General features: G+C 44.4%; 3 protein-coding genes across 21 annotated transcripts in view; 2 read left to right on the forward strand and 1 right to left on the reverse strand.

Annotated features, from left to right (window-relative positions):
- Positions 1-12,956, forward strand: part of ANKRD13A (ankyrin repeat domain 13A) — a 39,686-nt gene extending 26,730 nt beyond the window's left edge. Inside the window, exons 7-15 of one of the 2 annotated variants that reach the window (XM_004281405.4) lie at positions 1,586-1,652; positions 2,994-3,075; positions 4,735-4,796; positions 5,546-5,676; positions 6,338-6,495; positions 7,197-7,310; positions 8,335-8,495; positions 10,045-10,112; positions 10,948-12,956. In XM_004281405.4, coding sequence (XP_004281453.1) covers positions 1,586-1,652; positions 2,994-3,075; positions 4,735-4,796; positions 5,546-5,676; positions 6,338-6,495; positions 7,197-7,310; positions 8,335-8,495; positions 10,045-10,112; positions 10,948-11,143 — 1,039 coding nt within the window. In that variant the 3' untranslated portion in view covers positions 11,144-12,956. The remainder of the gene's footprint in view (positions 1-1,585; positions 1,653-2,993; positions 3,076-4,734; positions 4,797-5,545; positions 5,677-6,337; positions 6,496-7,196; positions 7,311-8,334; positions 8,496-10,044; positions 10,113-10,947) is intronic. The other variant, XM_012537334.3, reaches the window with a different exon arrangement.
- The window catches only part of LOC117197277 (uncharacterized), an 86,506-nt gene that overhangs the window by 48,738 nt on the left and 11,433 nt on the right, over positions 1-26,335 (forward strand). For 4 of the 18 annotated variants that reach the window (XR_007471817.1, XR_007471821.1, XR_007471815.1 and 1 more), the window contains exons 1-2: positions 20,819-21,981; positions 23,347-23,442. The exons of 4 other annotated variants lie outside the window; for them this stretch is intronic. Coding sequence is in view for 2 of the 14 variants with exons in the window: in XM_049698254.1 (XP_049554211.1) it covers positions 23,362-23,442; positions 24,168-24,240; positions 25,855-25,987 (287 nt within the window). In the remaining 12 variants the exon portion in view is untranslated. Of the gene's footprint in view, positions 1-20,818; positions 21,982-23,346; positions 23,443-24,167; positions 24,241-25,812; positions 25,993-26,335 lie in introns of those variants that run through there. 10 more of the 18 variants (XR_004477818.2, XR_004477819.2, XM_049698254.1 and 7 more) reach the window with 9 other exon arrangements.
- C15H12orf76 (chromosome 15 C12orf76 homolog) lies at positions 15,365-20,671 on the reverse strand. Its single transcript, XM_049698257.1, has 2 exons — positions 20,494-20,671; positions 15,365-16,631 (listed from the first exon to the last, which is right to left on the reverse strand). The coding sequence occupies exons 1-2, from the start codon at positions 20,624-20,626 to the stop codon at positions 16,546-16,548; spliced, it is 219 nt and encodes a 72-aa protein (XP_049554214.1). The 5' UTR covers positions 20,627-20,671; the 3' UTR covers positions 15,365-16,545.

Genomic DNA, 26,335 nt, shown 5'->3' on the forward strand with positions numbered 1-26,335 from the left:
GATGTTGAGTTTAATAACTAAGCTGTCAGAGAGTGGATGTGGGGAAGGAAATGGAGCAGCCAGGATTGCAGGTAGAGCAGGTGTGGCTGAGTGAGGAGTGTGGCAGCTCCCAGGGAGAAAGTGCGGCTCTGATTTCTCAGCATCCACGAAGGACGAAGTGGAGCAGACCTAGTCATCCTTCAGTCCGAGTGCCAGAAAGCGACGATTTCCTATGCCAAGATACCAAGTTCTTAGTGAAAGACAGGAACTGAGGATTGAACTGTTCACCCAAAGGAATATCTTGATTTTCATTGATCGCCGACTAAAAGGGGACTAAGGTTCATTAATGAGGCAGGTGCGGTCCCTAAATTTGTTTCTGGAATGTAAATTGGAGATAGCTAGCATGTGGTTATCATCCTTTTAGGCGTCCTCTCTTTCCCTCCATCGGTCACATTGTGCTAACTGTGGGTAACGAATAGTAAAGTAAGCTCTGGTCCCTCCTTTCTCTGATGGACTGTAATGCACACATAAAACTTCGCATACCCTGTCTGGACTAATTGCATTTACTAAATCTCATTAGAAGAAAAGCAAACTGTTTGGAAACACAACATTTAGATAACCACCTCCCGGCCACCGTTCTGGAGCTTCCTGCGCAGTGTCCTGCTTCACCCCGGGGTCGGAGCAGGAGGCAGGCAGTTGCCCGACACAGGCCCAAGTGCAGCAGTCACAGCGGAGCTGGGATGTGACGTCCTAGACAAAGGGGCAGTCTGGGCAGGGCTCCCCCGGGAGTGGGAGCATTTCCCAGGGTGAGCTGCTTTGAAAAAGAATCAGAGCCTCTTGGCCGCATTTGGCTCCTAAATGCATTTTTTTTCCAGGAGTATATTGAGTTGAGTAACTGGGTGTTTGGGCACTTTACCAATGCTACAGCTGCTGCTGAAGTGCTGGGCTGCTTTAAAAGCAGTTCCACAGAGCTGGACTCAACGGCTGGGCTGAAAAACTGCTTTTGATATTCTTTTCCCCCGCTGCACCAAACCTGGTAACGCGCGCGAACTCCCAAGCCTTTCCACAGGCACTAATGGCTTCTGCGAGCAGCTCTCCACAGTGATGAGTTCCTGCCTCACCCATGTTCTCCAGGAGCAGGATGGTCTGTGCCTCACTGTTCTAAGAATTCCTGGATTGAGATACTGCTGCTTATGGGGATAGAGCCACTGACTCTATCGGTGCCCACGGCTGGGATGACTCAGATGAATGCTCTGGCCCAGAGTGGCGAGCCCTTGGACGCTGGTCATCTGCACTCACTTCTTGGGGACAGCTGTCCAATAAATGTCACCACCTTTGTTGCCTCTGCCGGCAGCTTTCGTAAAGAAGCCAAGAATGGAGGCATTCTCTTGCCGGGGGTGAGGCAAATTGATTAATAACTGTGGGAGGGGGTGGGGGATGCTTGAGCCATCTGTTGTTAATAACATCCTTCTGTGGACAGTAGGACCCTAATTTCCAAGTGTCCTTCACTAACTTAAGCTGGGGGAAGAAACCTATAAAGGCTGCAGGGATAAATCTGAATGGCATATTGTACATGTGGAAATTTGTGGTGTTCACTTTTTATCAGAACTAAATCCGGATTCTGGGGCTGGAGGACAGATAAAGCAGAAGTTGTTAATGGTTACGAAGCAAAGGTAAAAGGAAACTCTTAAAATAAGATTTAACATAGCTATTTAGCTTCTATGCAAATGAGGAGTCTGTTCAGATTTTGTCATGCATCTGTGCCATGGAGGTGCTCTGGGGAATAAGTTCTGTCTAATGTGTCTCTTCCTTGGATTTATCTTATTTGACTTTCAGAAAATGGAATAGCATGTCCCAAGGAGGTCTCTAGTTATGGCAAAGAGAAACTATGTTGTAGAGAAATGAGTCCAGGTACCAGTTGTCCTGGTGGGAGTGACAATTCCTTTAATTCTTTAAAAAAAAAGAAAAGAAAAAGAAAGGACTAGATTTAACCTGCTTGTTCATCTTATTTTAATCACCTGAGTGGGTTTAAAAAATATATATTGTAAAGTAGCTTTTATGACTCTCCCAATATTTTTAGTCAGCCTAATTGTAACCAGTAGGCTTCCAGCCCACTTACCTGATGTCAGTGAATTTAGAAGATAGTTGTCATAGTGGAGACGACAGTTGCTCGAGTCATCTGGCACTGTGTCAGCTGGAAAGCTGTTTCCTGGCCTCTCGTTAGCCCTGCAGTGCAGCTGGGATTGATGGCTCACGACGGTGCTGCCAGCAGCTGCAGGGTCCTCTGGTGACCTCTGAGTGAGCAAAGAAAGCTTACATCATGCTCAGTGAGATGCACTTAGAAATAGTCCTTCCAGTGCTGGGTGTGTTTCCTGAATCTTTAGACGTTGGGAATCCACGTTTTGGCATATAGTTAATTCTTTGTGAACTGTAATGTTTGATTTTCCAGACCCCAGTATTCTTCAATCAACCTTGAAAACAGAGCATTGACCCTGGCAGTTAAAATAATTTGAGGTCAATATACGGGATACCTTTTAAATAGTGGCTTGCTGGTTTTCTCTAAATCTTACCAGTGTAGAGAACCTTGTGTTCCTTCCTTTTTCCTTCTGTCCGATGGCTGTCTAAGTCGGTCTGAGTATAAGATTACCACAAATCAGTCCAAGTACACAATGCAGGTTTGGGCCTTTAGTAGAAATCCAGCTGGGAGGCCTAAATTGCAGGACCTTCTTTGAGAGTGTTTAGCAACAAGAAGGGCAAGTTGGAAAGTGCAGCCTGTCACCCTTAACTACTCAGGGGTAATTAAAAATGTCAGAGATGCAAAGTAACTGCTGATGCATTTCTAAGTTGGTAGCTGTGTATTTTCTCTGAAGGGTTCTGATGAATGTTAACCATTTCTCATTTTTATTTTGCTGGGTTTTGTTTTGTTTTGGCTTCAGCATTCTTGCTCTTGCTATGCTTATTTGTTGAGTTTTGATTCCCCGTGTCACTGTTTCCTTTCACACACATCTCTCAAGGTTTATACAGTGAACAATGTGAGTGTGATAACCAAAATACGGACAGAACATCTGACTGAGGAAGAAAAAAAGAGATATAAAGGTAATCTCTTCCCTTCTCTCTTTCTTTTAAAAATAAATTTATTTATTTTACTTATTTATTTGGCTGCATTGCGTCTTTGTCGCTGTGTGCGGGCTTTCTCTAGTTGCAGTGAGCAGGGGCTACTCTTCATTGCTGCGCGCGGGCTTCTCATTGCGGTGGCTTCTCTTGTTGCAGAGCACGGGTTCTAGGCGCACGGGCTTCAGTAGTTGTGGCACATGGGCTCAGTAGCTGTGGCTCGCGGGCTCTAGAGTGCAGGCTCAGTAGTTGTGGCGCACGGGCTTAGTTGCTCTGCGGCATGTGGGATCTTCCCGGACGAGGGCTCTAACCTGTGTCCCCTGCATTGGCGGGTGGATTCTTAACCACTGCGCCACCAAGGAAGTCCCCCTTCTCCCCCCTTTTTTTTTTTTTTTTTAGCCTAGAGGAAGTCTTTGTTGCCTCTGTTAAATTTGGGGGTTAATGTGATTAGGTCATGCGAATCCAAATTTCCTTTTTATAAAATTTTCCTTAGTCTGACTCATTCTTGGAGGTCCTCGCCTGTGGTTGGCTCCAGCTGTAATTAAAGCCATTCACAGGGCTTGTTTATGTGTTATGCAGGACAATTGTTGGATTCGGTTGAAAAAGTAGATAAGGATATTGGAGAATATTTATCACTGGAATGAGTGATTTAGTCCAAACTATCACGATGAAAGATTTGGACAGAACTTAGGCTCTGAGCCAAAACATAGCCAATACATGGCTGCCATATCCCAGCTGGCGCGAGGCCGGTTCAGGGCCGTGTGAAGTACCTACCTCCTGTGCCTTGGTCTCCTCAGCAGTGAAATGAGTGCTACCAGACCTGCCTTAGAGTCATCGGGAGGATCAGATGAGCTATTACACGTAAACCTTGAGACTGGGGCTTGCAGCGTGCGGTGAGCGTGTGGCCATTGTTAACTCACACCTCCTCTACCGTTCCCATTAGTCCAGTTTGACAGGTAAGGAAGCTGAGGCCTCCGACCAGCCAAGGTGCAGTTAGAATCCAGATCTGGCTCGTTCCTAAATCCAAACTTTCTCTACTCTTCTGATTGAATTCTTATAACTACTGTTCATCTAGCTTAGAGATCCTAATAAAAAGTGTCCTAGAAAAAGTAAGTTAGGGGCTTCCCTGGTGGCGCAGTGATTAAGAATCTGCCTGCCAATGCAGGGGACACGGGTTTGATCCCTGGTCTGGGAAGATCCCACATGCCGCGGAGGAACTAAGCCTGTGTGCCACAACTACTGAGCCTGTGCTCTAAAGCCTGTGAGCCACAACTACTGAGCCAGGATGCCACAACTACTGAAGCCTGTGTGCCTAGAGCCCGAGCTCCACAACAAGAGAAGCCACCCCAATGAGAAGCCCGTGCACTGCAACGAAGAGGAGCCCCCGCTCACCACAACTAGAGAAAGCCTGCACGCAGCAACAAAGACTCAATGCAGCCATAAATAAATAAATAAGTATTTTTTAAAAAAACGAAAACAAAAAAGGATAAATTAGCTGATAGCTATTGGGGATGATTTTATTGGCCTGTCCATAGATGGATTTCCTAATGCATGATGGAGAAACATGAAGGTAGGATGAGAATCTTTTTCTATAATCATAATTAAGGTATAATATTCGACATTCAACTTTTCCCTCCTCTGTAGCGGACAGGAACCCACTGGAGTCTTTGCTGGGGACTGTGGAACACCAATTTGGTGCTCAAGGGGTAAGTCGAAGTGTGAGCTTCCAGCACGGTTTAACAGGAGATGACTTTTCTCTGCTTGTGGTGGCATTTACTGAATCCTGAGCAGACCACTTGATTTGAACAGGCTAAAAAGTACTCCCCATCTGGAATCTGAGATATTCTTTTGGAAGAGAATAAGATGAGTGAGTCTTTGAAAATAAAGATTTTAGAGGCAGGTAGTGATTATAGAAATCAGGTGCTTTCTCTCCTGTTTTAAACTAGGCCCTCTCTGTAAAATGGAACTGAAAAAAGGATTCAGGACTTTATATTTTAATAGAGCACCTGAACAAACACTTTCTTTCTCAGTCCTCACAATAACCATATGAAATTGCTGCCGTGGAGGTCACTGCGGGTCAGAAAAATGAAATTACCTTTCCAGCGTCCCAGGCTAAAGAAGGACAGAGCTGGAACCTGAACTCCAAATCTTCCAGATCCCATGTGCTTTCAGATATGTCTATCTGTCTCTCTTTTTCCTTTCTATAATCAGGAGATAAAAGGAGAGTGGAGAAATGATTTGAAATGGAGAAATCCATTAGACTTGGTCATGTAGTTTGGTAATCTGTTTGTCAATTTTCTTGTTCTGTGCAGTTAACTTAATAAAAAAAAGTTAATGACTAGAACTTCCTGCTCTGTAGCTGGTTAACGTGTCCACCTCAGAGGCTAGGTGCCCTAGGCCTCCACTTGTCAGCATCATTTGGCATTTCTGACTCCCCTGAGTTCTGGCTCGGCAGGACCTCACCACAGAGTGTGCCACCGCCAACAACCCCACAGCCATCACGCCTGATGAGTACTTCAACGAAGAGTTTGATCTGAAGGACAGAGACATCGGAAGGCCGAAAGAGCTGACGATTAGAACACAAAAGTAAGAGGGACTCAGCAGCCGTTGTCAACGGATTCTTGATTGTTTCAGAAGTCGTGTTGTTTTCTAGTGTCATGTTCGGTCCTTCCTCTGTTCCCTTCCTTTAAAAATAATTTCAAATTACTGGAACTTCCCTGGCGGTCCTGTGGTTAAGACCCTTCCACTGCAGGGGGCACAGGTTTGATCCCTGGTCTGGGAACTAAGGTCCTACATCCTGCAAAAAAAAAAAAAAAAAAAAAAAACCCAAAATAACAAAAATTACTTTATCTGATGAAAGGTAACAGTAGATTGCCCATCTTATTATTCGACCTTCTCCAAATAGAATATAGATTGGATATAAGAATTCCTTATTTATTTTTTTTTAACTGTCAACAAGCTTCAGCTGATCAAATGAAATGGTTTCCACCAGCTACCAATTCTTCCTGCTTGCTATCGATTAAGGCTGTAGCGCAGGTCATTTCCCTTGCTTGCCCGATGACAGGGTGATGCGAGTCCTTTGTGGCTCTAATCCCTTCCCAGCTCAGAGGTAGGGGAGGTAAGATGACTGGGAAGGCTGGGGCGTGGGGCATAAGGAAGCTGACGTTGTCTAGCCCACTGCGTAGAAGTAACGCAGTCTCCCTGTCTGAGGGAGATGGCCTCAGTCTTTTCTCATCCAATCCGGCAGGTTTAAAGCAATGCTGTGGATGTGTGAGGAGTTTCCTCTGTCTCTCGTGGAGCAGGTCATCCCCATCATTGACCTGATGGCCCGAACTAGCGCACATTTTGCCCGACTGAGAGACTTCATCAAACTGGAATTCCCACCTGGATTTCCTGTCAAAATAGGTACCGTTCAATAAACCACAGGAGTGCCCATAGGTTCTGCCCGTTTTTGCGGGAGACAGAGTGTGCTTCAGGGAATTGGAGCATCTGAGGCAAAAGAAGCAGACAGTAGACTTAACGGAGGAGGGCAGAGTTATCCTCTAGTTTAATTTGGTTTAAAGAAGTGTCATGATTCTTAGTTCATTTTGCATATTAACATTAGGAGATCCCTCCCCAGCCATCAGTTCTATTTACAGATGGTGCTGACATGAAAAAGGCATAAAAACGTGACACATTTATTGTTTTAATATTGAAACCTTACTTAAGTGAAACTTCAAATTAAACTTATTATTTGAGGAAGACAATTGACACTAAGATCCTTTGATATGTTAATATGTTTCTGGGCTTGAATTAGTCTGCGTGATACCACATATAATACATATTACTTGTGAGGAATTTACATTTTGGATAGTTGTATCCTGGCTCCTGTATCCTGTATCCACTTGAATCCTGGCTCGATCACTTACTGTGATCTAGAAGAAGTCGCTTAACCTCTCTGAATCTCAGTTTTCCCATCTGTGTATTGGGAAGGGTTGTTATGATGATTAAATGAAATCATACTTATAAAAAGTACTTGGCATGGTACCAGCATAGTAAGCGCTCAGTAAATGCTGGCTGTTATTCTTCTCAGTAAAGTTTATTTATAAAAGCTTTTATTTTATTAGAAATTCCCTTGTTTCATGTCTTAAATGCACGGATTACATTTGGAAATGTTAATGGCTGTAGCACTGCTGAAGAAACTGTATCTCAAAATGTGGAAGGGACCCCATCTGATTCAGGTAAAAAAAAAAAGTTGGATTATGTGATTAAAAAAAAACTCATACATTTAGTCATTACAGTAATTATTCAGTTTGAAATTAGAGTATCTTATGAGTAGATCTCTGTCTTGAATGAAAGAAAATTTTAGATTTAGTTTCAATTAAGTGAAAAAAAGTTTGCAGAATATGTATGACCCCACTCGAATTAAAAAGACAGCCTGTTCTTAAAAAACAACTTTATTGAGGTGTAACGTGTATGTAATAAAATACTCCCATTTTAAATGTAACGGTTCAATGCCTTTTGGCAAATGTATACACCCACGTAACCCCTACCACAGGCAAGATACAGAACATTTCCATCACCCCCCAAAATTTCCTCAGGCTCCTTTGCCATCAATCCAATTCAGATTTTGGATGCTATTGTAAATGGACTTATTTCTTAATTTTATTTTCCAGTTACTCATTGCTAGTATATCGAAATGTAATTGAATTTTTTTTTTTAATTTTTATTGTGGTAAAATAGTGTTCTGTGTCTTAGGCCAGTTGAGGGATATACAGGCCTTTGTTTTATTATTATCATTTTTATTTTAAGTTACAGATATCTTACATCTTCTTTCATATATTTACTATATTTCATAATGAAAAAGGAAAAAAAACCACATTGGTGTGATTGTGTGATATATACACATCACATTCCTCAAAGGACCCACAAGTAAACACTGGTTGCCTCTGGAATTTGGAAATAGGAGACAGGGTGTAGGGAGAGAGATCTTCACTTTTCATTTTACAGTCTTCTGTATTTTTTTTGTGTGACTATGCATTTTATTACTTAAAAAAAGTGAAGGCAAAAAGAAAAAAACAGTATTCCAGTACTTTTCTCTGTCAAGATTATTCTTCCTTGAAATCTCTCTTACATAGTAGCCAACCTTGATTTTAATCGTTTTAATTTTTTCATTTTTTTAATTAAAAAAAAGTTTTATAAAAAGTTGAAGTGGAAATTTATTTTACTCACTCAGGCACTGTACTGTCACCTTTTGTGTTTCAGCTTCCACTCTCACAAACTTTGAGGTTGATCAATCTGTGTTTGAAATTCCTGAATCTTACCACGTTCAAGACAACGGCAGAAATGTGTATTTGCAGGATGAAGATTACGAGATAATGCAGTTTGCCATCCAGCAGAGCTTACTGGAGTCCAGAAGAAGCCAGGTGCATTTATCAGAATAAATGGTGGGGCTTGGAAGCTTGGCCTCAGTTTGGCCTCAGTCTTTGGCTAACCTGACAGACTTACTCTAAATGACAAGTTTGGCATATTCATGGTATTTACATGGGTTATTTTATATTTTATGTACCTGGTCTTTTATAAAAGCTTATGAGACCATCTGCATAGCCCCAGTCAGCATCATTCACAGGATAGAGCCTGACAGACTTGTCTTTTCCTTATACTCACTGATGTAGCTAATAATCTTCTATCTTTCGGAGCGTGCTATATAACTTCTCAGTGGTGAAACAGTAAATTCTCGCTAGTTTACGCCATCATATTTTCCCTAGAATGTTATCTATGTGTCAGTAGTCTCATACAAAGGTATGTGGATTTTAATCCCAACTTCCTCCCCAATGAAGACCAGTCATTGCGTTGTGGTTGCTCAATAAGAGTGTGATGAAAAGGATGGTTGATTCATTGTTAAAATTGTTTTTCACTCAGATGTTTCATTCTGTGGTAAGGGGCATAATCCCAGACTCTTGAGCACTAAGGAGAGAACAGACCAGCCTGAGAACAGTTGCCTCTTGTCTTCCTATGTGGTTCTTCCTCAAGGCCTCACCTTCCTGGGACCGTCCAGGGCTTGAGGATAGTAACTCCTCTGTCCCCTCCCTCTGTGGCTTCCTGCTCTACTAGAGTGGGATCTGCTTCTCCCTCCACTGCCCTTTGGCGTGGTCCTGGGCTCCTGTTGTCCATTTGTTTGTTCATTGGTTTCTTCTGTCCTTCCATCGTTCATTCGGCAGATGTTTGCACAGTGCCTGCTTTGTGCCAGACTCTGTGCCAGGTGCTGGGAGTTCTTTGATGAAGCAGCCCCAGCGCCTGCCGTCATGGGGCCGCTAAGCTTTGAGAATGGTACCCACACTCCAGTGTCCCCCCAGCTGCGGTTTTTGGCATCCTGGTTTTTTCTGAAGTCTCAGCTTGGGTAACATGAGCCCCGCCTCCCATGGACCCGTTCTTAGAGCCATTCTGTTTTCTGAGGCTGCTGGGCCAAGGGCCAGACCCCAGGGCTGGCATGTTCCCCTTGAGAGAGGCTTCCCTGTCCTAGCCATCACTGTCAATCCAGTATGCGTTTCCTTTTCCTGTTATAAGTGAGCTTATTTTTTCCCCCAATAGCTACTTAAACCTTGTCGGCCATAAGTTTTGAGAAGAGGAGTAGCCAAAGACGACAAATAATGAGTTATGTATTCCAGTCTTGCTCTAGAAGAATTAGCTGCTTTGTTCATTGAAACTTGGCCTGAGGTTGAGTTTTTTAATAGATTGACAGCTACCACCTTCTCATACTTGATATCAAATCAAGCAAGGTAGTGGACCATATACTACCTGACATTTGGGTGTCATTTTAGAGATAACCCCAGTCTCTATTAATTTTTCACACAGCTTTGTGGATAATGGACTTGTAAATATTCTTAATCTTGTTCTTGCTGCTTTCCTTTTGTTATCAGTACAACAGTTTATTCCTTCTAAGGGGTATTCGTGTCTGTCACATGTCTTTCCTAGGAGCTTTCAGGACCAGCTTCTAGTGGAGGGACTGGCCAGGCACATACCTGTGACGCCCAGGATGAGAGGTGACTGAAGTGACTCTTGATTATTGACCCGAGGTTGGCACAGGCGCTTAGGACACTCGGCAGTGGGCCTGGCAAGAGAGACTTGATACAATGTCAGCTCTCTTGCTTCCTCTTGGGGCAATTCCTCATAAAAGGAGCTCTGAACTCTCGGGGGCTGAGCTTCCAGGAACTGGTGATAGAATTGCTGACCAGTTCACTAACCATTGCCATGCGCAGAAAGGCACCCAGTAAATGTTTTCTGATCGGTCTGATCTTCTCCGAAGAACGTATGATCACAGAGGGTCTAGGTGCCGTCAGTGGGAAGTTTATACAGTGTTAAGGATGGTGCCACTTTGGGGAAGGGCTACAGAGATGATTAGATTATCATTATTATTATTATTTTGGCTGCACCATGTGGCTTGTGGGATCTTACTTCCCAGACCAAGGATCGAACCTGTGCCCTCAGCAATGAAAGCTTGGAGTCCTAACCACTGGACCGCCAGGGAATTCCCAGATTATCCGTTTTAAAAGGGGTTAAACTGGAAAGATTCATTTTACAAAGCATTTTCCTGTAGTCTGGGCACATATGAAAACCTGTTGAAGTTGGGATTTGCTTTAAAATAGATCCAGGTTCAATTCCTAGCCCCATCACTTAGTGGCTGGGTGATCTCGGGCAGGTATGTACCTGCATCCAGCACCTGCACCCCCAGAGTTACATGGGATCGATGGCATCATGTACAAGAGGGGACAGGAAGCGCCGGGCTCGGCGCACACTGGGTCCGCAGTTAAGAAATATGGCTGCTGCCACGATGATGATGTTAAAACAGTTTCTCTGCCCCATGTCGTTCTCATGCAGGGCTGTCCAGGAGAGCCTCCCCTCCGGCTCTGAAGGCCTGTGCCCCGGCGCCTCCCGTGAGACCAGCCGTTTTGACAGTGACCTGCAGCTGGCCATGGAGCTCTCCGCCAAAGAGCTGGAGGAGCACGAGCTGCGGCTGCGGGAGGAGGAGGCGGAGCTGCAGCAGGTCTTACAGCTGTCGCTCACCGAGAAGTAGTCCTTCCTGCCTCCCACCCAGAGGCTCTGTCCGCACGCGGGCCCAGGGACTGCGCCTCACACGATGCAGCATCGGACCCTGCTTTCCACAGAGGTGCGGGGCCAGGGCCCCCCGGGGCCACCCGCGACGCTCCCCAGTGAACGGGCTGGCGGCCAGCGGCCCCATCTCCAGGCTTGAGGGGAGGAGAGCGTCCTCACTTTCCATAGCTGTACTGGCTTGCAGGTCACGTTTTTACTACCAGCTTTAGATAAAAACCCAATCCCCAATCCCACCCCGCAGGTTTGTACATTAATTTTTATCAAGGAGTGATAACAAAACAAGTTCTTGCGGAGTCAGGGTGCTTTTATATATGAGAGCAGCAGCCTTTGCAGAGTGTGGTGTATGAGAACTTGGGAGACACTTCTGTACAGTTCACCAAAGAAATGGATCATTTGTGCCATTCTGCTTTTCTATTTTTACCTTTCTACAGGGTTTCTAGGGCACTGTCACTGTTCTACTCCGTCCCCACCTTATTCCACTCCTTCCACACCCAGCTAGAGAGGAGATAAGTACAGGATCTATTTTACTTTAGGGTTAACTATTTGCATCAAATTAAGATATACAGATGCCAACAGATGTTGCCTTAGCCTTAAAAATTACTAATGGTTTCAAACCACCTCACTCCACTTTGAGGGATCTGACTTGAATTTGTAAAGGCAGTTCCTTTGAGAGCAGGATCCTCCAGGCTAAATCCAAGGCAGCTAATCCTGGCCCTGGAGGAGCCGCTAGTAGAGCCCGAGGCTTGTTACTGAAGTGGGCAGGCTGACCAAAGGATCACCAAACCAGGGGTGTGTTCCAGGCCGCCTCTGGTGAAGGGTCTCCATGCAGAGGCCTAGGAAGACCTCACTACGTGCCCTGGGCACACCTGAGAGGAAGGGGTGGGCTTGAAACTAGAGAGGGAGCTACAAACGGAACTCAGTGGCTCTATTCAAAAGGGAAAATGATGATTCTACGTTACTTTTTAGAGTTCAAATCAACATCTTTCTGGATGAATATATTTTTTAACAGAATCTTTTTATTATTTTTAAAAGATATAAAAACGACTACTCCCATCAGTAGCAATACAAGGTTATACATTTTAACCAGATTTTCTCAGGCCTTTTTTGGATACCCTTAGTAGTTAACTATTTTGTCTAACCCTTCTGTAAATAACCACCGCACAACATAGAGAACCTGGGGAATACGGCCGAGGGCACCCTCACTCCAGCCCGGCCCAAGGATTCATTCCTACAGGCTGCACTGAAATCACCTAGTAACAATATCCTCCTCCTCTGTTTTGCGTCCATCTCCTGTCTGTTGCGCTGCTTTGGGGACGGGAAGGGAAACAGGAACTACCATTCCATTTAACGGCTGTATATACAGTTAGCGTTGCCAATGAAACGTTCCCAAAGAATTGTGCTTTTGATTCCATATGACCATCTGCCTTTCTTTTCATGGTCTGACCAAAATTCCTTCTCTGCACACGAGGCCAGTATATGCAGCATCATGTTTGTTTCAGATACACAGTTAGCATTTTGTTTACTTGGCGTTTACCTTGAGCCAAGATACGTCTTGGGAATGGCTGCAGTTAGGCCCCATCGTTTACTCACTAAGGTGAACAGAGGTAATCTCTGTTTGCATTCCATTGTTCTGCTTCCCCATGTCTTTGACTTTCTCCCCAGGAGGTCAGTTAACAAGGGACTGAACTTTGTGTCACTGTCACAGCAGTTTTCGATATGTGTTCACTCTTAAAATACAAATAAAGACTGCTTCCTTAGAGGGTGCTCGTACAATATTCTAGACAGCCTTTGAGTCTTTTTTTCTCTTCACATTTTTCTAGTCCCTTCCTGTTATGTATGTTACTGGAACATTAGAATTCCTCCCAGTCCTCGCTCGTGCGTGACAAAGGTGGCACAGTCCTCTCAGCGTCCTGCCCAAGTCACACGGTCCACACGCCCGCACGCTAGTCCTTTCAAATGGAAACTCCAAAGCCAGCATTGGGCCGCTCTGAGTACCTCTGCAGCCCTGGAGAGGGACTGTCTCTTGTGGGTGCTGGAAGCCAAGCCAACATTAGATCTCTCTAATCTCAGTAAATCTGCTGTCTCCTTTCTTGGAAGTTCAGATGATGATTCAGCCTCCTGGACTTGCTGTACACCTGAATATGTTGGTAATAAAACAAAAAAGGCAGTGACCAGTAAAAAATGTTCGGGTTCCGGAAATGAGGCCTTGGTATTTCCAGAAGTTGTGAAGGATCTGCTTTGCTTTTTGGGGTGGGGTGGGGTGGGCGGGAAGTAAGCAATATTTTGAGCATTGTGAAAACTGTTACTCTTCTTAGGTCAAGACAAGCCATACCTATGGCTTATTTCATTAAACTAATAGTTTCTAACTTTATCTTCAGGGTTTATTAAAGCTTGGGTGGACCATTACCAGCAGTAAACTTTCATGGAGCAACTTCCACACATAAGACAGTGCTGGGAATTAAGTACAGTCCTCCCCCACTGTCTGCAGGGGCGTGTTTCCGGGATGCCCCATGGATACCAAAACCCTGTGGAAGCTCAAGTCCCTTATAAAGTGGCATGGTATTTGCATATAACTTACTGTATCCTCCTGAACATTTCAAATCATCTCTAGATCACATACCTGATACAATGTAAATTATATAAGTAGATACAAATACAATGTAAATGCTAATGTAAATAGTTGCTGGTGTGAGGCAAATTCAAGTTTTGCTTTTCAGAACCTTCTGGAATGTTTTTTTCCCCAAATATTTTTAATCTGTGGTTGGGTGAATCCACGGATGTGGTGGGCTGACTGGGTAACAAAGTTCCTAAGATACACAAACAAGCTCATCACACCATGCTGGATGAGAGGTGTCCAGGCAAAGTCTGCTCTAAATAATGACAGGAAAGAGACCATAACCACCAGCTTGGTCCCAGTTTCCTCCTGAACGCAGATGACATCAAAAATGATGAGCTGGACTACAGCAACTTCAAATGGCTGCAGTGCCGTGAATGATGGAGTTCAAAGTCCAAGCTAGGCCCATGTCTAGAAATGAGTGTGGCTATAAGATTGAGATCCTGTGGGAAAAACTGTAATCCACTAATAAGACTCCAAGCCCCTACTCTCAAGCAGCACCTGCAGACTTCTTAATCTCAACTTTAAAGAAAGTTAAGATAGTGTTTGCTAAAATAACTTGTTTTTATGATTGGTGTAAATTAGTCGAATGTGTTAGGGGACTTGTTACAGTTCAGTTTAGGAAAACTAGGGTTCAGCCACTGCCCCTCTGCACTCCTGAAGATGAAGATCAGGAGAATAATTCCACTTGAAAATAGCAATTGGTCAACCTCTGGTGCATAAAAGTTTTCAGTTTATTGCTCTCTCGCTCCTGGAATTGATGTTGTCATCTTTACTCATTTCTCTGAAATAAGCTTTTTTCTACAAAGGTTATTCTTTGTCCTACTTTTGACTGAAATCTCATACTTAACAGACAGTAACACTGGGATGATGATGCAGGCTGGGTTTTGGATCTGTATGTGGAATAACTATTGTTTCAGAAAACTGAACATGATCCAGTTACCTGGCTGGTGATTACTGGGCAAACGGCAGGTCACAAGGTTTATGGGCCTGACAAGTTTTTACCGTTTCCTTTTAAAATTCTAAAAATGGCAGTAAGTTTTTAGGCAGATATCAAAACATGGCATCCCAGATGAGGCGGGGATGTGGGCTCCTGGGACTTAACTCTGTCCGTGCCAGAGTCTCAGAATCCCAGTCACTCCTCCCTCCGGTTAATAACCACGGGCTTCCAAGGCACAGGCCAACTGTGGTGACCCCATCTCCATCTGTGTTACTTTTCACATCATTTGATCCTCACTATAATAAAGAAAGATAGAGTGTGTATATCACTGTTTCACAGATGAGAAAACTGAAGCTCTAGAGAAGTTAAGCCTGTTTATAACTGGAGCTGGGACAAGAATCCAGGTCTTCTGGCCCCTGGCCCAGCCTGAGAGATTACTTACAGTCAGTTTTCTGAAATAATCAATAGCTTGCCTTGGGGCAGTAGTGTTATTTCACATATTAATTTAAAATTCCACTTCACAGTGCCCCAAGAGATTAAATCAGATTCAAGTGTGTGCACACGCGCACACACACCCCTACCTGCATTTTAAATGCTTGGAAAATAATTACTAGGAATAAAACAGCACATAAGATTTTACTTTAGTTTTAATGGACATTTTGCTCAAAAGCACGTTTCAGTGACTCAGTGTTAGGGTTACAAACAAAATCTTTAAGTCAGTTACTGTATCCCACATCAGTTATTTCACATTAAATGCCGGTTGTTAAAAACAAAATCAGTGCTGTGCTTGAATGGAGCACAAACAAGACAAGCATTTTAATTTAACAACAAAGTTAAACCCAGCACCCTTAAAATAAAATAAATACTGTATGTACGAAAGTATTTCCATGGGGGAAAATTCCAGTTCACCAACAGTGCAAGTGAATAGCAGCATTTTCAAAGTTGAAATTAAACTGTGTAAACACACACCCACCCGCCACAGTGAACACACACTTCTGTAGCCCCTCCCCACCCAGGGCGGAAAAGAGGTCCTGCTGAGTCTCTTTTAGATTCCGAATCAGAAAAGCTGCCCTGACTGCTAGGCCAAGGGCTGGGAAGACTTTAAGTGCAGGACAAGGAGATCAACGTGTTTGAATGGGACCAATTCTTTTTCAGATGGGCCAAGTGCTAACACTTCCAGCCACCCCCAGTGCCTCCCAGCCCAAGGGTGCCCGTGGTCACAGGCCTAGCTGGTGTGACCCCAACTTCAGTGGAGGCGTCTGAGTGCAGAGCTCCGTGCAGAGTGAGGAGTGGTGGCCTGTGTTCCCCACAGCTGACACTGCTTTGCAAACGGGGCATCTAGGCCAACTCGGGATAATTAAAAACATTTGGGATTCTTAACCCATTGTGACCAAATGGTTCTTAAGCAGGGAATGTCTACATGTTAAGTCTTACTCTTCTTAATATTTTCAAGCATTAATGATTATTCCTTTCCAGTGTGGATTTTACATCACTCACAAAGTCATGTTTTCTTTCTCGTGAACACTCCAACTTTACACTGAACCTTGGAGCTTCAGGTCTTACTTTCAACAGGTACAGCCAGATATAAAAAGAAACACTGAGAAGCAGGCTCAAGTGGCCAAATACTTGCATTACAGTGTTAGGATAAGGTAATGGCTAGATATTTTTTCTAAATCATTCAGCATTTACCAACTGTCCAGACCGATGATCGTTTCCAAGCAGTTAAGTTCTGATTCCACCTTCTCCACTGACCCATGTGCAACACGACTTATTCTGCTCCCAAAGGCTCGTGGGAGGGCTGGCTTGGCCATCACCGGCGCCGAATGGGCTTGTAGACGCAAAATGCCATAAGGATCACGGTCACCAGCAGGATGCTGAAAATAGTTCCCATCAACACTGCAAAACGAAAACAGGTTACCTCCTAACGGCAGCTTCAGGTTCTGTAAGTTGTCCACTTACAACGATTTGCCAAATGCCACTTGGTGCCAGGCACTGTGCCAGGTGTGGGGTAAGCAGCCATGACAGACCCTCTCTGGGGGTGTCGCCATGCACGTGAGGAGAGAACGTAAATGACAGCATTTCACACAGCTTTTAAGTGCCGTGAGGAAGACAGTAATGTGAGAGTGCTGGGAGTGGTGATGGAGGAAGCAAGTGAGGAGGGGACAGACAAACTGGGGCCTTAATGGGAGGAAGGAGCCGGCCATGTGGAGATCTGCATGCCCAAGGATCAGCTAATGAAAGCACCTGAGGCCAGAACAAGCCAGAAAGTCAATGAACAGGAAGGAGGCGAGTGTGGCTGTGAGGAAGGAGTGAAGGAAGAAAGGCAGGGAATGAAGCCAGAGAGGAAGGCCGGAGCCAGTTCATGCAGAGCCTTGTAGACCATGAAGGAAACATGGATTTTATTCTAAGTTTAAAGACAGGGTTGTAGGCAAAGAATGACATGATCCGATTTAGTCGGGAAATAAGATCCCTCTGGGACTTCCCTGGTGGTCCAGTGGTTAAGAATCCGCCTTCCAATGCAGGGGACGCGAGTTCGATCCCCGGTCAGGGAACTAAGATCTCATGTGCCACAAGGCAACTAAGCCAGTGCACTCTAGGGCCTGCATGCCACAACTACTGAGCCTATGTGCTGCAACTACTGAAGCCCACGTGCCTAGAGCCTGTGCTCCTCAACAAGAGAAGCCACCACGATGAGAAGCCCACGCACCGAAATGAAGAGTAGCCCCTGCCCGCCACAACTAGAGAAAACCTGCACGCAGCAATGAAGACCCGATGGAGCAAAAAATAAATTTTAAAAAAAGGTCTCTGTTAAACAAAATCTATGACTTAACATGAGTTAGATGTCATATCTCAAAATAGCCCTTGTTACCTAAATACCTGCCCTAATTTTTTTTTAAACAAACTTATTTATTTTAATAAGTTGCTTAGTTGCTCCACGGCATGTGGGATCTTCCCAGACCAGGGATCGAACCCGTGTCCCCTGCATTGGCATGTGGATTCTCACCCACTGTGCAACCAGGGAAGTCCCTGCCCTAATTTTTTTTTTTTTTTTTTTCAGTACGAGGGCCTCTCACTGTTGTGGCCTCTCCTGTTGCGGAGCACAGGCCCCGGACGCACAGGCTCAGCGGCCATGGCCCATGGGCCCAGCCACTCCGCGGCATGTGGGATCTTCCCGGACCAGGGCACGAACCCGTGTCCCCTGCATCGGCAGGCGGACTCTCAACCACTGCGCCACGAGGGAAGCCCCTGCCCTAATTTTTAAAGTTCAGAATTCCATGAGTTTCTAAGGCTCTGACTACAATTGGACCTAAAGCTGTCTTATTCCATTTAAACCAATTTTTTTGCGTTTTGGAAAGGCTCTAAAAAAACAAAACAAAAACAAAAACCTCCAAAGCAGGAATGCAGGGGACTAGAATTGGAGAATGGAAGTGTTCTTAAAAAATACAAAAAATGAGCTTAAAACCAAGAGTTGTTAGGTACACGATATCCACTGGAATAGCTATACTTTGGGCCTTGATCTCCCACTCTTCATCATTATCTTTTCTCCCTCCCTTTAGTTGCCTGAATGGCAGGCCCTGGCAGAACCGTTAAGACTACTTAGGTCCTTCCTTATGGTCACTTCCCCTTTTCGAACCTCATTCTCTACCCTATAACATGGGGCAAATGAAACCCATCTCACAAGGCCTAGATATCAATGTCATTAAAATAATGAATTTCAAGTGAAATGTGTTTTGGAACTATTCTAATACTGCATTTTTTTTAAAGATTGAGTTAACACTGTCACATGGAATCTATTGTTTTAAGTATAATAATTAAAGTGGCCAGCATATTCTAAAAGAATCCGAAAATCTTAGCCTTGGAAGGGTCCCAAAAGACATTTGATCCAGCTTTTCACTGCATGTGAACATTTTTTCTACAATATTCCTGGCAGTTCCAACTCTTATTTGGAATACTTCTGTGACATTTGTTTGTCAACCAACCAAAATATTGGAAAATTAGAAAAGCATATCCACATCATTACTGTTTTATCTGTCAACTGTATCTTATTCAAATAAATCTCATTTTAGAGCTCAAAAATTTTTTCATATTTTTTATGAAAAGCGCTCAACACAGTGCCGGACAGATAATAAGCACATGATAAATGAAAGCCATTATTACCACCAAGACAGGCAGTGCAGCACAGTGGTCAAGAACGCAGGGTTTGGGGTTAGACTGTCTGGGTTCCTGTCTACACTTATAGACTACGTGACCTTACAGAAGTTACAGTCTCTCTGTGTCTGTTTCCTCTTCTTTAAAAATGGAGATAAAAATACCCACTGCACAGAATGGTCTAGGGCAGTGTTTCTCAAACAAAGCTGTGGTAAAGGACTAGTTTTTGTAACTTTTAGTCTGTCCCAGGCCACTACCTAGCCCTACTGTGTATGACTAATTAGCAGCTCCCTCTACCTAGAAAGCATTCCGGGTTAGGGACCTAGAAGTGGTTTCGAGTTGCTTGGATGTTGCAACAATGTCAAACCGTTAAATTTCTAAACAATCTCAAATGCTGTAAGACATCTCTTTGCAGATAACAAATAGTTTGCAGACTTCACTGCTCTGCCACCACACTTTTAATAGTACTGTTCTCAACCAGCGGGATTTTGCCCCAGTGGCAAAATCCATTTGGCAAATGTTGAGAGACATTTTGATTATCTGAACCGGGAGTGGGGTGTGCTACTGGCATCTAGTGGGTAAAGGCTGGGGACGCTGCTAAACATCTTACAGTGCTCAGAACAGTGTGTGCTCACAACAGTATGTTCCCCACCCCCTAACAAAGAATCATCTGGTCCAATATGTCAGTAGTACCTAGGCTGAGAAATCCTGTTCTGAAGGATTAAGCAGGATAATGTATGGAAACCACTTAGCAGAGTGCTACGGACACAGTTAAGTGGTCAATACATGACAGACAATGAGTTCATGGAGAGTCAAGGTAATCCAGAAACAATACTATGTAGCAGCTTTGCAGATATACAGACATACCAATGACGTTCAGCGCAAAGAAAGGACTTTGGCAGAACAAGATTCAGAGTTATTGTGAAGTTTGCCAAGCTTTAAGCTCCAGGGCCCCTTCCAAAGCCATGTACGCCCATATGTACGTATGTATGTGTGTATATATATGTACATGCTGATGACATCCTCCCAAAAGGTATGTTTCAAGCCCCACAAAACTTAGGTTCTCCTACTGGCCTCCACCACTTCCTAGCTGTGTAACCTTGGACAAAGAACTTCACCTCTCTGAGTTTCACTTCCCTTATCTGTAAACAGGGCTCAAAACCGTACCTTTCTGATTAACTTACTGTGAGGCTGAAATAAACTCACGTACACAAAGTGCTTAGTACAACACGGTATATAGGAAATGCTCAACAAATGCCAGTTATCATTATGACTATGACTATTAGTTCCATTAGAAAAGAAGAAGGGATGGGGTACATATCATGCGCCGTATTGCCTAGCTTGGGCCCACACAGCCACAGAGGAGGGGACCCAGATTGTGACCCGGGTCATTCATGCAACCAGCATGTATCAAGCCCACCGAGGACCAGGCCTTCCGCTGAACCGCAGCTCAGGCCTCTGTCCCAGGCCTTCGGAGAGAGAGGGTCGCACCTGCACCGCCTGCCCCCACACGGCCCCCGCCGTCCACCCGCACATGCGAAGCTCCGGCTGCCTGGAACTGCAAAAGCGCAGACCCGACCCCACCGCCCGCCCGCCCACGGCCGCTCACCCAGGTTCTGCCCACGCAGCACTGCATACGGCCGGCTCCGCTCCGGCGGCTCCACGGGGCTCGGGGCCTCCGCCTGTCCCAGCAGGAGGCTGCACAGTCCGAGGCAAAGCCACTGCCAACCTGGAGGCAACATCTTCCCTACCCAGCAGTGGAGAGCTACCCACTTCCGCCGGAACCCCCGCCCCGGTTACCTCTCGCGCACCGCCTTCCGTCGCACCGAGCGCGCGTCGTTGCCAGGGTAACTGTACGTCCCGGCCAGAGTTCGGCCCTCACCAAGCTTCCTCCCGGATCCACGTTCCTCCAGGACCAACGTTTCCGCCCGGGCCAATTTTCAGGGGGATCACCGTTCCGTCGCGGCAACGTCCACCTCGATCCCAGTTCCGCCCCGACCAAAATTTCCCTCTTTCTTAGAGTTCTAGGCGGGCCTCTTTCCAGAGAGGTTTCTTAGGTCCGTTTTGGACCTATCGAAGGTATTTTACAAATCCGTGTATTTTCTTACTAAATCTCCACCACAGGCCTGAGAAATAGACACTGTATTCCTATCTTACAAATGCCACCTTCTCAGGGAGTGTTTACCTGAACATCTTTTGCTGAAATTGCAGCCCTTCCACTCCCTCGATATATACACTCCCTACTCTTTCATCCCCTCTTAACTTCTCCCCATTTACCCTATACATTTAACCTACATTTTGTTATTTTGTGATGTTGACTGGAGAAAAAAGAAATCACAAGGTGAGAGTTGTGAGTTAAGTTTTATTTGTGGCAAAATGAGGACCTGCTCTGAAGAGGTGGGGGGGCAGGTTGCTATATATATGATTTTAGTGAAGGGGGATAGGTGCAGTCAAGCACACGTTTTGGCAGAAGGTTGCTGCCAGTCACGAGGAACAGATGTCTCTGTCAGTGATTTTAGTGCTTTCCTAGATTTAAGATGCAAGAAATTGGGCTCATAAAGCCTTCTCCTGAAAAAGATCTAACTTCCTGAAGGCCTGTTCTGCCAGTTTTTCCCAGAGCACAGAGTGCCACATTCCTGATCTCTTCCCTGAACTCCTTTCAGGGTGTGTTGAAGGTCAGTGACTGCAGTGGCTAGTGACGTCATCCTCGTAGAGGCAGATGGCGAGAGACAATTTTTAGTTGGCACTGGGTACCTGCTATCATCCTAGAATGTAAGGTCCATGAGGGCAGAGATTTGTTCTTGCGCACTGTTGTTTCATAGCCTGGAAGAGTAGCATATTATGTTCCATGAATGTTGGCTGAATAAATGAGGAAACAGCTTAGTTAAGTGTTTGGCCCAATGCTGCACAGAATAATACCTGGGTCACGGTATTGTTGACCTAGGTATTGTTCTGCGTATTTTACCATTCGCTGAGACGATGAAACCAACACAGAAGAAAGGAGCTCTGAGATGATTGCAGAGATGGAAATGAAGTCTGATGACATTGAGCATCTAGCCCCAGACACCTGGGCTAGACTTTGCAGTCACTTGACCCAGTAAGTTTCTTTCTTCTTTCTTCCTTCTTCCCTTCCTTCCTTCCTTTCTTTTTTTACTTTAGTTTCTTTGTTGAGTCAGGTGGCTGTGATTTTCACCCCAAAGGATCCTGACCTGGTAGACCTGCAGAAACCTGAGTTGAACAAGAAGTATCCCAACTATTTTAGCAAAGAGAGTGACTGTCTCAATTGTTGACCTGTCCTTTCAGCTAAAGTAGGACCCAGCCATCTTTGCTCTCACCTCCTCCCTCTCATGTCCTTAATTCATTTCAGTGCATGTTGACGTGAAACAGGAATTCCACATATGACCTTCATGTCCTTTTAGAGCATTTTTCTTACTTGGGCACTTGAGATTGCATTTTCAAAATGTTAAAACCCCAGGAGAAGTAGAGTGTCAAATGAGGACAAGAGCCTAGCTTCCAAGAAACTTATGTATTTAAAATACAGCTACAAAATGTATATTTTCACCTACATTTAGAGCAGGGAAGCAGCTGTCCTCTCCTGTACATTTTTCCTTTTTATTGTTAATCAAGGTTGCCTTTTTCATTTTCCTCAAACAGAATCATGTTTATGCTCCTGTGTCCTGAGACAGGGTGAAATTTAGCTTCATCAACATTCTAATTTTAAAGCCATCGACTTGGCAACTTTTGCCCTCCGTCATTTTGAGTACATCTACTTCAAGCACTTTGAAAGTTGCATCTATTTTTGTTTGTTTGATGACACTGAGTCACAATTCTATTCCAGAGAACTATGTCCCTGGCCAGGGGGAGTTCTGTGTAAAGGAACATAAATGACCTTCCAAAGTTAGTGTTAAGACTCAGGAACTAACTCCTAAAACTAGTAAACCATTTGGAATCTGGGACTAAACACTTTTTTTAAAAATAAATTTATTTTAATTTTTTTTTTTGGCTGCATTGGGTCTTCGTTGCTGTGCGTGAGCTTTCTCTAGTTGCAGACAGCAGGGGCTGCTCTTTGTTGTGCTGCCGGGCTTCTCGTTGTGGTGGCTTCTCTTGTTGCAGAGCATGGGCTCTAGGCACGCGGGCTTCAGTAGTTGAGGGCTTCAGGAGTTGCGGGCTTCAGTAGTTGTGGGGCGCGGGCTTAGTTGCTATGCGGCATGTAGGATCTTCCCAGACCAGGCCTTGAACCCGTGTCCCCTGCATTGGCAGGTGGATTCTTAACCACTGTGCCACCAGGGAAGCCCATGGCACTAAACACTTTCAATCAACAGGAAACATTCTCCTCTCCCCCTAGCTCCAGGCAACCATTAATCTATGTTCTGTGTCTATGGATTTGCCTAATCTGGACATTTCATATAAATGGAATCATACGATATGTTATATTTTTTTTTGACAGGCTTCTCTCCCTCAGACACATGAAGGAGACATGCTTATGTCTACCTGGAGGCCTGTACAGAATCATTCATCCTGCATCATTCTGAGTAACCACCATGAGAAACGACACAGGGTATGTAAGACGTAGAGGCAGTAAACTTATTGTGCTTATACGTACAATGTTATATACTGAGACAGCAATTCAGAATAAATTCTTGCTTCTCATAACAACATCGATGAATTCCAGTACTATTCAGACATAATATTCAGCCAGATACAAAGGTGTTCATACTTGTGTTTCCATTTATTTGATGTTGAAAGCAGAGAAATATAAAGTATAGTGGTCATAGTCAGAACATTGGGTTCCTTTTGGGGGTTGCTGACTGGGAAATAGCAAAAACAATGCTGTCTAGGTGTTTCAGAAATTCTTTATATTGATTTGGATGTTGGCAGTACACACATTTATGTTTATAAGAAGTCATCAAGTTGTATACTTAATATCTGTGCACCATATAATATGTAAAGCAGCCATCAAATAAAAAAAAATACCGAGAATATTTTTCTCACAAAGCAAACTTCTGGCCCTGGTGTCTTCCTCTGAATTCTTCCGAATATTTAAGATAGGAATAATGCCAGTCTTGAACACAATCTTCCAGAGAAGAGATTTAGAGGAACCACACCCATACTGTTTTTATCAGATCAGGAGAATTTTGATACCATCTTAGCAATAGACATTGCAGGAAAGGGGAATTACAGGCCAAACTCTTCTGAATGGTGATGCCAAAATCCAATACCAATTATTAGCAGTCTAGATTCAGAGATTTTTATAAAGGAAAGAAAACTGGGATTTCATGGCAGGATTTCCATAAGGATCACTGGGTGTTTGGATGCTTCCTGGGAGAGTGGAGAGAAGAGACAATCACGCCATCAGGTTAGTGGAATGAACATTTGGTGACCGAGGTTAGGAGGGCCTGGGTCATCCTCAGAGAAAGTCCTGGGGTAGGATCTCTAGGATGGGGCTATGGAGGGGTCCCTTTAGGAGGAGATGGGAGCCTGTCCTCTGCTACTGCAGGATCTAGGGACGATGAGAAGCTTGTAGGGCCTGGATTCTGGTGAGGAAGGTTGAGCAGAAAAGGTGTGCACTCAGAGCCAGTGCAGCCGGGGCCCCTCCCCAGCCAGGCTGCTCAGAGAGTTGCTCACATCAATAGTCAGTGAAACACTGAGGGTCACAGACTCAATTCATTAAATTACCAATGCACCAGCCTAGATGCCCACTTTCCCAGTTAAGTCACATGAACTGCTCATCCAGGATTGGTCCGTTGAAAGGAAGTTAATTCTTGGCAGAGCTGTCATGTGACAGTTGGTTTGGAATGTCCTGAGTTCCGAGCCAGCTTGGGGGCCAAACAGACCACTGGTCATTCAGGGTAGTCCACACTGGTCATCAGGAAGGCTCAATGTGAGACAGCTGACAGTGGGAAGATGCTGGGGGAGGATGGACACATGATTGTAATACTTCCCCTTGTCCTTCAGAGGGGCTCTGTTTGAAGGAATCTGCCATGTTTGGGGTCAGGAGTTGAAACTTAGAGGCAGGAGGCTGGGTCAGGGTTTAAGCCCTTCTTGTAGCTCAGGATCTCCTCCAGGGCATCAACTCTCTCCCACAGAAACCCTGGAGCAGGGTATTTTGAAAAAAAAAGAGGGAGAGGAGCCCTTGATTTGTGTATAGGGCGAAATCTAGAAGTCTTAGGGGTTCAGGGATCTCTGTCCTCAAGGAACTAACTACATTCCTGTTCCAATTCCATTGTGCATCATGTGACTGGACGAGGCACTTAAAATCTCTAAATTTCAGTGCTGTGAACTACAGAATGTGGGTTTTACAACTCCTGCACTGCCCATTCCACAGGGCTGACCTGGGGATCACAGGAGATGATAACAGATATTCTCCATGAGCTGTAAAGTGCCCTTCCCACGTAAAGGATGAAAAGTAAACATCCACCCTTCCCTGTCCTATAGCCATCCAAGTCCTCTCTCTGGAGGCAACCCTACCTAGATTCTAACTTATTCTTCCAGACATTTAATGATCAAACACTTAAAGAGGATTTCTGAAGTACTCTTTCTTAATCTTTCCTTGTATTTAATCATTTCACGCCTCATACTATGATGCTATAGGTTCTATTTAAGGACAGTGCAGAGAACTCAGACACAGAAGGGTACATAATCTTCCTAGGTTCATGCAGCTTCTAGTGGGATTTGAACCCAGATGATCAGGCACCAGCACCCATGCTCTCAGTCTATACTGTGCTGCCTTCCTATATTGCCCCATCTAAATAAAGGTATTTGCCCATGCAGTCTGTCTCTTGGGTGTTTTAAGTGCACGCCAAACTGCAAGATCTTCCTAAAGCCCAACTTTGATTCAGGAGGCTCTGCTAGGCAGCTGGTGAATAATGGGATCAAAAGTTTGAACTGTGAATAAGTTATCACTAATTTTCCTGTGCTCTTCTGCTAGCAAGGTGTCAGCTGCTCTCTTTGTTGTGAATGCATTTCCCAGAATCTGGCCTGATGGATACAAAAAGAAAATTTGATCCTCATTCAAGAAGATATGCACCTCACCCCCAGAAGTGGGTCAGAAAAATGGGCATCCTGCCATACCCCAAAGTGCACCCTACAAATGAGTCAATTGAAGACTTTGGAAATTAAGTCATTAAGTAGATTGAAGAATAATGATTGAAGTTTATTCAGTGTACTATATGTAAGAGAAAAGTATAGAAATGCTAAGCCATATTCTTTTCTTTTTTCCCATGTGTGAAAATTTAGATATACTAAGTCAGTAATTTGTGCTATGACCAGAGAAGTAAAGATGCATTTACAACTCAGGTTTGGTTTACATTTAATAGTAAACAAGGTCTTAGCTAATGTTTGGGTATTAGCTGATTGCTGAACATTAGCAGAAGTAGGTCTTTCCATGGAACGGTGCAGCCAGATTTTTTTTTTCAGATTATTTTTTTAATTAATAGATTTTAGTATTTAGG

The sequence above is a fragment of the Orcinus orca genome, chromosome 15, assembly GCF_937001465.1.
Source record: "Orcinus orca chromosome 15, mOrcOrc1.1, whole genome shotgun sequence".
Classification (NCBI taxonomy): Eukaryota; Metazoa; Chordata; class Mammalia; order Artiodactyla; family Delphinidae; genus Orcinus; species Orcinus orca.

Coding starts and splice junctions, on each gene's coding strand:
- C15H12orf76 (XM_049698257.1), bottom strand. CDS start 20,626: ATGTTGCCTCCAGGTTGGCAGTGGCTTTGCCTCGGACTGTGCAGCCTC. Junction 16,632..20,493: donor GCTGCGTGGGCAGAACCTGG/GTGAGCGGCCGT, acceptor TTCGTTTTGCAG/TGTTGATGGGAACTATTTTC.